This window comes from Kryptolebias marmoratus, linkage group LG20 (genome assembly GCF_001649575.2).
Source record: "Kryptolebias marmoratus isolate JLee-2015 linkage group LG20, ASM164957v2, whole genome shotgun sequence".
Classification (NCBI taxonomy): Eukaryota; Metazoa; Chordata; class Actinopteri; order Cyprinodontiformes; family Rivulidae; genus Kryptolebias; species Kryptolebias marmoratus.
In genome coordinates this window covers 24,123,884-24,133,080 of record NC_051449.1, presented here as the reverse complement: position 1 = coordinate 24,133,080, position 9,197 = coordinate 24,123,884, and the positions used below count along the sequence as shown (strand labels likewise).

At 40.2% G+C, this 9,197-nt stretch overlaps 1 protein-coding gene across 1 annotated transcript in view; it reads left to right on the top strand.

Annotated features, from left to right (window-relative positions):
• Window positions 1–9,197, top strand: part of LOC108228643 (tissue factor-like) — a 55,731-nt gene that overhangs the window by 26,348 nt on the left and 20,186 nt on the right. The window contains exon 5 of the mRNA XM_037981927.1: window positions 8,493–8,671. Coding sequence (XP_037837855.1) covers window positions 8,493–8,671 — 179 coding nt within the window. The remainder of the gene's footprint in view (window positions 1–8,492; window positions 8,672–9,197) is intronic.

Sequence of the window (9,197 nt, the reverse complement as noted above, 5' to 3'; positions counted from 1 at the left end):
GTCCGGAGTTCGGACTTAGGGGGGTATGATTGGTCAAATGCTTTGTGCTTAGTCTCATAGTGATGCTTGACATTGGCACTTTTAATAAGTGCCACGGTTTCGGAGCATATGAGGCACACTGGTTTCGTGCTCGCGGGTGGAAGAATGAACATGTATGCATCAGTCCATTCCGTGTTGAACGCTCGATTTTCGGCATCTACTTTTCTCTTTTTAGAAAGCGCCATAGTGTTTGCACCTCTTCTGACTGTAATTCACGCCCTGTCTTCCTGTATCACCTCCCTGCGTTTCTCGCTTCAATCGCTTTTCGCTCGCCTTTCACCTCCTCTTCCTTATATCACACTGCGTGGATGTCTGTGCCTGGCTACAAACCTCTGCTTCGGTTTGCTCATACAACTCGCTCTGAGTTCAAGCTGGCGATTTGATTCGCTAGTTGAACCACGTGGTTAGTATGACTCGCACGCGATTGGTTTGTAGCTTCCAATCCTTGCTCAGTGCAGTGCTGGTAAAAGCACTTGTGTCAGATAGGGAAAAAAATAAATGCTCCGGTTTTAAATTAATTCTCCCGTCAAAATTAACAAATATTTTAACAATTTATTCCGGGTCCGGATGAGATGGCATATGGGTCCGTATCCGGAACGAAGTCCGTTGGTTGCGGACCACGGCTCTATAGTGATATTGAATATTGTTTATCCATCACAGAAACGTAGGAACCTATTTTGTGTTTCCATATCTGCCATTTGAATTCTACACTGTAAGTGTTTACTTTTTTTTTCTTCTTCCCTGTAAATATGAAAGTTTATGGCTTATGTAGCCTGATGGGTTTTTTTTTGTTGTTGTGTCATTGTTCTGCAGCTGTTGCTGTGGAGCAAAAGGAAATTTATATGGGAGCCTGTACCTCCTTGGAAAGGACAGTAAAGACATTTTTTTAAACTTAATTGTTTATTTCCTCTTCATGGACACTTGAGCTTTCAAAGCCAGGAAAATAGCGATATTTTTGTTGTTGTTGTTGTTGCTGAGTTTTTTTTTCATGCGCTGTTGCTCAAAAAGAAAATTTCTGTTTGCCATTTAACCAATTGAGGGTCAACACCTTGTGTGTCCGGTCCTTATATGGCTGTATTCTGTGCAAAGGTATTTGAATGAAATTATCCTATGTGTCAGGAGGGATACCTGACTGGCACCCCAGAATTTTGTTGCAGTTTTCTTTCTGTTATTAAATACTTTAGAAAACTGTCACATAAAAAATTGGCACCCCAGATGGGACTTAGGTTTTTGTGTTGGATGACAAATATATAGCAAAAAAAAAATGAGCACACAGGCAAATATTATTGAGCACCCTTTAATTAGTTCCTCTCCCCCAACAGAGTTACGCTCCCTGTTACGCTCCACAGCATATTCTCTTTTGGACATGGAGTTAACTTGTCCAGATTTAATGTTGGATCCTCCATTAGTACCGCAGCCACTTCCTCGTGCTCAACATAGAACACAGACTGTAACTGGAACTTCTGTAAAAGAGTTAAAAATGGTTATGGAAGATTTTAAAGTCAGTGTTAAGCGGGAAATGGGCAATATGGGAGACGTCACAATGAAAAGAGTGGAAGAATTATTTCAAGTTCATGTACACGCACAACAGGAACGCATGGATGCACAGTTAGAATACTTACTCTCACAAACAAAAGCTACTCTTGGTTGGAGACTAAAACACCACCACTCTGAGTTATTAAAGGAGTTCGAATCTATGCTTACCCCAGTTACAGACAGCATTACCGCTCTGCAGGAACAGATTTTCTGCCTGCAGGGGGAGATTTCAGTATGCCAAACGACAATTAAATCTGTGACAAAGGAGATTGTGACAAAAAACCAACCAACCCAGACCTGCCACCAGATCACAATGATGGATAAAACAATACAGACAATGTATCCTGATATGCCAGAAACAATGACACTTACTAATAAACCCCAAATAGAATCTACTGTTCGGCCTGGGTTAACAAGAACTCAAATGGCTGTAGGTGGCGCTACCTTCTCAATAAACAGGAGTCGGGACTTGGGGAAAAGCCCTGTAAAATTGTTGTTCCCAACATTTGGAAAATTAGAAGACCCCTCTGATCCTCTACAATATTTGGAACGGTGTGAGGATTATTTGGCATTGAATTCATTAACAGATGAGGAACTTATGGCTACATTAAGGAACGTGTTGCATGGTACAGCCAGAGATTGGTGGGATGTAGCCAGACAGCGCGTACATACCTGGGCTGATTTTCAAAGGCAGTTTCAGACCGCTTTTCTCTCTGAGGATTATGAAGATGAGTTGGCAGAACGAGTAAGGGCCAGAGTTCAAGGAGAAAATGAGAGCATCAGAGATTTCATATACATGTATCAATCTTTATGTAGACGCTGGAAACCAGATGCAAGAAGAGGATATTGTCAAGTTAATATTGAAAAACATAAATCCCACGTTGGCCAGCCAGCTGAGGAGTAGCAGGGTAACAACTGTGGATGAGCTTGTTCATCTAGGACAGCAGCTGGAGAGAGATCGAGACAATCAACGACAGTATGAACACAAGAAACAACCAAAATTACCATCTAGAACTGGTGAACATAGACCCCCTCACCACGACAACACAGTATGGCAAAGACAAATAAATTACAGCCAGAATCACAATCGTCCATCTCAACCATTCTGTTGGCGTTGTAAAGGCAATCATTCTCCTGCAACCTGTCCACAGGTGGGAACCAATAGGCCCCCTTCATCTTCAAACTCTCCTCACCCGACAAGCAGTCCCTCACACACCCCTTCAACTTCAGGCCCAGCAATGCATGGTTCTCTCACTAACACTGGATTTACCAGTGAACTCTGCTCTACACCCATTTCTTCAGCAAACACCCTACCGAGTCAGTTGTTAATTCCCATTAGCATAAACTCCTGGCAAGGAGCTGCAATTTTAGACACAGGTTCCTCTTACACTCTGATGAATGAAAAAGTTTGGAATGAACTGAATGGAGAAATCAAACCCTGGACAAGAGGATCCTTATATTTAGCCGATGGAGAAGAACGACAACCTTTAGGATGGAGTGAAATTACCATTACATTACAAAGCCAGTCCATAAACTTACCTTGTGTTATCCTGTCTGCTCAACACCTCACCTTCCCTGCAGTTGTTGGCCTTGATTTCATTTCCCTCTCTGGTCTACAGTTTGACGTTTCTGGAAAATGTTACTGGTTCAAATCCAACAGAAAACAACAATACAATTTCCTACATGAATTTGCATCATGGTCTAATAAAATTCATGAACAGCTTGCTTTTTTCTCAGCGATTACTCCTGCCGATCTGACTACACTGGGAACAAATGAAGAGTTTTTCCAAAATGCAGTCAACAATGCACATTTGGATGATTTTGGAAAGCAGGCATTATTGTGCCAACTGCGTACAAATTCTGGCGTATGTACCACCAGACTGGGGTGTACCAATGTACTCAACCACAAGATTTACCTTTCACACGATGTGCCGATCAAACAGAAACCATATCAAGTGTCACTTGCTAAACAACAGCTCATTAATGAACATATAAATGAGATGTTGGAGAAGGACATCATTGAACCATCCACATCACCATATGCTGCTCCGGTTGTTTTGGTGCCTAAAAAGAATGACCCCAAACTTCGTTTTTGTGTCGACTACAGGAAACTTAATGCAAACACCCACACAGATGCATATCCATTACCAAACATTCAGGAAATTTTAGAAACCCTTTCTGGAGCCGTAGTTTTTACCACTCTAGATTTAAATAGTGGCTACTGGCAGGTGCACATGGACCGGGAAAGCCAGGAGAAAACTGCTTTTGTGTGTCCCCATGGGCTTTTTCAGTTCAAAGTTATGCCCTTTGGATTTAAAAATGCACCAGCCACCTTCCAAAGGCTAATGGAATTGGTGTTAGGTGAGCTCCGTGGGAAAAGCTGTTTGGTATATCTAGATGATATTATCATTTATTCCCCAACTTATGAACAACACAGTATAGACATCCAAACAGTCTTGGATAAACTTTGTGAAGCCAATCTTACCATAAATATGAAAAAAGTCAGTTTTTCTGTTCTACCTTAAAATTTCTAGGACATGTTGTCTCTGCGAATGGTATTGCAGTGGACCCAGACAAAGTTAAGGCTGTTCAGGAATTCCCTGTCCCACAGAATCTCAAACAGCTTCAGAGATTTCTAGGAATGGCTGGTTGGTACCATCGTTTTGTGCCTGATTTCTCAGCCTTGGCAGAACCTCTGAATGCTTTGAAGCGAAAAGGGACAAAATTTATTTGGACACCATCATGTCAAACCTCATTTGAAACCCTGAAAGAACGTCTGACTTCACCACCTATCCTTGGTCATCCAGACTTGAAGTTACCCTTCATTGTCTACACAGATGCCAGTGATGTGGGGTTAGGCGCGGTGTTAACTCAACCAACTGGGCTGGGTTCAGAGCAGATTATTGCTTTCTCCAGCCGAACTCTTAACACAGCAGAAAGAAATTATTCTACAACAGAACAAGAATGTCTTGCTGTGGTATGGGCCATTGAAAAGTGGAGATGTTACCTGGAAGGACGACATTTCACAGTGGTAACGGATCATTTGTCTTTGGTCTGGGTGTTTAAAACCCAAAAACCCAGTACTCGTTTGATTCGATGGGCTCTTCGACTACAGGAATTCTCTTTTACTGTTGAATATCGAAAGGGAAAGTATAATAAAGTTCCAGATGCTCTGTCGCGAGCCCCAATTGACACTTCTAACCATTCTCAACTTACCTGTGCAGTTGTACTACGGTCCATGCGAGACACCTCTCGTCAACTACAAATTTCAGATGAAAATATCTGGAAAGCCCTGCAAGAAGACCCATTTGCACAAGATCTGTGCCACCAAATCACTGAAAAAGGGCCAGTACAAGAATCACCAGCCGTTTAGTATACCATTTTAGAAGACAAAATCTACAGAGTTGTCACTTTACAGCATAAAACCCTTTATCAGGTTTATGTACCCCCTGCACTACGTCAGCAGTTGTTGCATCACCATCATGATGACCCTCTATCTGGACACTTTGGGCGGTATAAAACATATAAACGTTTGCAAGCCTTGGTGTATTGGCCAAGAATGAGCATTGATGTTCGAGACTACGTGAGGAACTGCCAAATCTGTCAACTACATAAACCTGAAGTCAGGAAATCTCCTGGAAAACTACAGCAAACAGAAGTGAGTACACCATGGGAATTATTAGGTGTGGATCTCATGGGACCTTTTCCACGGAGTAGTAATGGCAACATCTACCTCCTGGTGCTTGTAGATTATTTTTCTCGGTGGGTTGAAATGTTTCCCCTCCGCAAAGCTTCTGCAGAAACAGTCTCTCACTACTTGATCAAAGAAATATTGACACGATGGGGTGTACCACAATACATACTTTCTGACCAGGGTCCACAATTCGTTTCCTCCATTTTTAATGAAACCTGCAAAAAATGGAATCTCACACCGAAGAAAACATCTGCATACCATCCACAAACCAACCTGACAGAAAGAGTCAATCGTAACATCAAAGTTATGATTTCTTTCTATGTTAATGGCAAAATACTTACTGGAGTTTCGATTCGCTCTGAACTCAGCAGTTCATGAATCTACAGGCGTGACCCCTGCTGAGTTAAATCTGGGACGCTTACTTAAAGGACCTTTGGATACAGAACTCCATCCAACCCTGTGTGATCCAGACACTTCTGTCTATACCACTGCAAAACAACTCACTGAACTTCGTCAGTTTGCAGATATTAATCTGAAAAAAGCTAAACAAAGACAAAAACAAAACTACGATCGTCGAAAAAGAGATGGCAGTTTTCTTTCAAAAGATAGAGTATGGATACGCTCTCACCCCCTGTCTAAAGCAGACAAATCATTTACTGCCAAACTTGCTCCGCGATGGAAGGGACCCTATCGCATTATTAGGAAGACTGGCCCTGTAAATTATGAAATAGTGTTGGAAGACACTGGTGAAGATCTCTGTGTGGTTCATGTTTCACAAATGAAACCATGTTACCCCACAGCCGAAGAAGTGGACAAAGCACAGCGCCAAAGAATTCTGGAAATAATCAATGAAGAAAGTGATGAAGAAGATTTTTCTGGGTTCACTACTTCTGAACAATTAGGAAAATACATCTATTTCTAACTTCTATTTAGCTTCGTAAATGCAGCCTCTACTTGAAAGGTGTCCAACAATTAAGGTGAATAAAATTAGTTTTCCCTTACTAGTTGGAATTTCTCAAGGGGGGGGCGCTCACGAGAACCCAGGAAAAAGGCTTGGGCGTTTGTTTTTTTCGACACAACACCTGACGCTCGTTTTTCAGGGATGTGAATGTCATGCACGCTCACGAGAGACCAGGAAATATGATGGCTCTCAGGACGCTCAGTCAGTTACCTTTTGACGCTAGAAGCGGACAGACGTTTTCACAAATCGTCACAAGCGTGCATCCCAGATCGGAAACCTTGTTTTAGGCACAGCGCTGAGGCTGTTCAATCCCTCACCACTGAAACTCCGGTAGGTCCATTGCACATGGCGACATCTTACAATTTCAAGTTTCCTAAGTAAAATACTCATTACACTCTATAGTGATATTGAATATTGTTTATCCATCACAGAAACGTAGGAACCTATTTTGTGTTTCCATATCTGCCGTTTGAATTGTACACTGTAAGTGTTTACTTTTTTTTTCTTCTTCCCTGTAAATATGAAAGTTTATGGCTTATGTAGCCTGATGGTTTTTTTTTTGTTGTTGTGTCATTGTTCTGCAGCTGTTGCTGTGGAGCAAAAGGAAATTTATATGGGAGCCTGTACCTCCTTGGAAAGGACAGTAAAGACATTTTTTTAAACTTAATTGTTTATTTCCTCTTTATGGACACTTGAGCTTTCAAAGCCAGGAAAATAGCGATATTTTTGTTGTTGTTGTTGTTGCTGAGGTTTTTTTTTTCATGTGCTGTTGCTCAAAAAGAAAATTTCTGTTTGTCATTTGACCAATTGAGGGTCAACACCTTGTGTGTCCGGTCCTTATGTGGCTGTATTCTGTGCAAAGGTATTTGAATGAAATTATCCTATGTGTCAGGAGGGATACCGGACTGGCACCCCAGAATTTTGTTGCATAGGTTTCTTTCTGTTATTAAATACTTTTGAAAACTGTCACAACCTGATGCTGTCCTGAGTTGTGCGTCCTGTAATAAAGCCTTGCTAGTAGTCTTTTTGCCTTTGGTCCTAATTCATAGTAGTCTTGTTTTAAAAATTTAATTTCCAACCTCTTTCTGTTATTTAGGTCTAGTTTTATCTGGATAGAGCAATGATCTGAAATATCTGCAACTCCAATTTCAAAATCTAGTTACTTTGTGGAGGTCCCATTTGTTCATAATCACATAGTCAATTCTCAAGTGTGTGTTATGTGTCATAGAGTAATGAGTATATTCTTTATTTGTAGGATAATACTCCCTCCATACGTCAACCATTCCTTGTTGTATTAATCATTCTGGTTAAGCTAATCTTGCTTCTGTTGAAGCTTGTTGTATCCATTCGATGATCAAGGCATATGTTAAAATCTCCTGCACATATCATGACCCCTTCCGACTGCAATACTATCATTGTTAGCAGAGTCTTAAGGTATTGTTTATCACTCTCAGGTGGTATATAGATATTAATCAATGTAACTTCTTGTTTTACAATTTTCCTCTTACTATTACATAACGCCCCTCCTTGTCTCTAATTACTTTAGCACATTCAAAGTTTTTGATGAGTATTGCTACCCCCCCCCCCCCTTTTTTCCGGCTTTTCTTGTATGTACTATAATATGTATTTCTATATCCCAATTTTTACATTTTTTGTGTTCTTCTTGGGAAAGATGTGTCTCTTGTAAGTACATGATGTCGGGATTCATTTTTCTCATTTTAATTATAACTTTACTCCTTTTTACTGGATCGTTCATGCCATTTACATTCATGGACACAAGCGTAATATTATTCATCAATAAATTTTAGCATTAATCCATTTTTGACATCCTGCAACCATAACACCAAACAATAACATAAAACCTAATAACAAGAAACAACTTTGTAACGAAATTAGAAGTCAGCTTAGAATGAAAAGTAAGTCCCATATCCTTTCAACATCGGGACGCCTGTGAACTTCAGTCTAATCTATTCCCTGTAGGCAGATCTACACCTGCTCCGATCAAACTTAAAAACTTAGAAGACATGTTTTGGAGAAAGGATAAAAAGAGAAAGAAAAAGAAAAGGTTTTTCTAACATGTTCTTTATCCTCAGTTATGTTAGGATTCCATTCCTCTGACTTATTTTTTCTCTTTTCTCTTTTTTCTGTGGAAAAGGGCCTGAAGTTTCAGCACAAAGTAGTTTTTTAATAAGAGCTCTGGTTGTATTAAATAGCAGCATGAATATAAGATGCACCATTTTTAATACTGAGTGATCTCTGCAGGTAACATCAGTGCTGTGGAATTCTCTCTGGGGAAAGTGAATGAAACCACAGTTACCATCAATATCACAGATCCGGTGACTTCCTTCCATCAACGTGAGAAGCAGCTCACCGTCAGAGACATTCTCAAGAAGGATCTCAAGTACAAGATCATCTACTACAAGGCTGGAAGCACAAGAGAGGCATGCTATCCTCTGTAAACATGAATGAGAATGCTGGTATCTGTGTTAGTGTGTGTTTGTATGTCTGTTGCATTATCAAAACATCTCATTAACCACTGGATGGATTTTAATGAAACTCTCAGAAAGTAATCATTACAAAACTTTTACAACTGATAACTTTTGGAGTCACCTCAATTCAAGATGGCCGCCACAGCTGCTCAAACTTAGAAACATAAAAATAGCTATATGCCCTACCCCTCTTTGTAGCAGATGACTGGAGTGTAGGAGGAGTTGCTTGCAGAAGCTGGGAGTCAGTTAGAGAGTGATGGTGAGCTGGTATTTAGCAGTGGTGGAGAAAGTACTCAAACACTGTACTTAAGTAAAAGTACAAATAAACAGACAAAAATGTACTCCAGTAAAAGTAGAAGTACCACCTTAACATTTTTACTTAAGTAAAAGTAAGAAAGTACTTACTTTTAAAAATACTTAAGTATTAAAAGTAAAAGTACTTTTTTTTTTCATTCAACCTTTATTTATACAGGTTAGT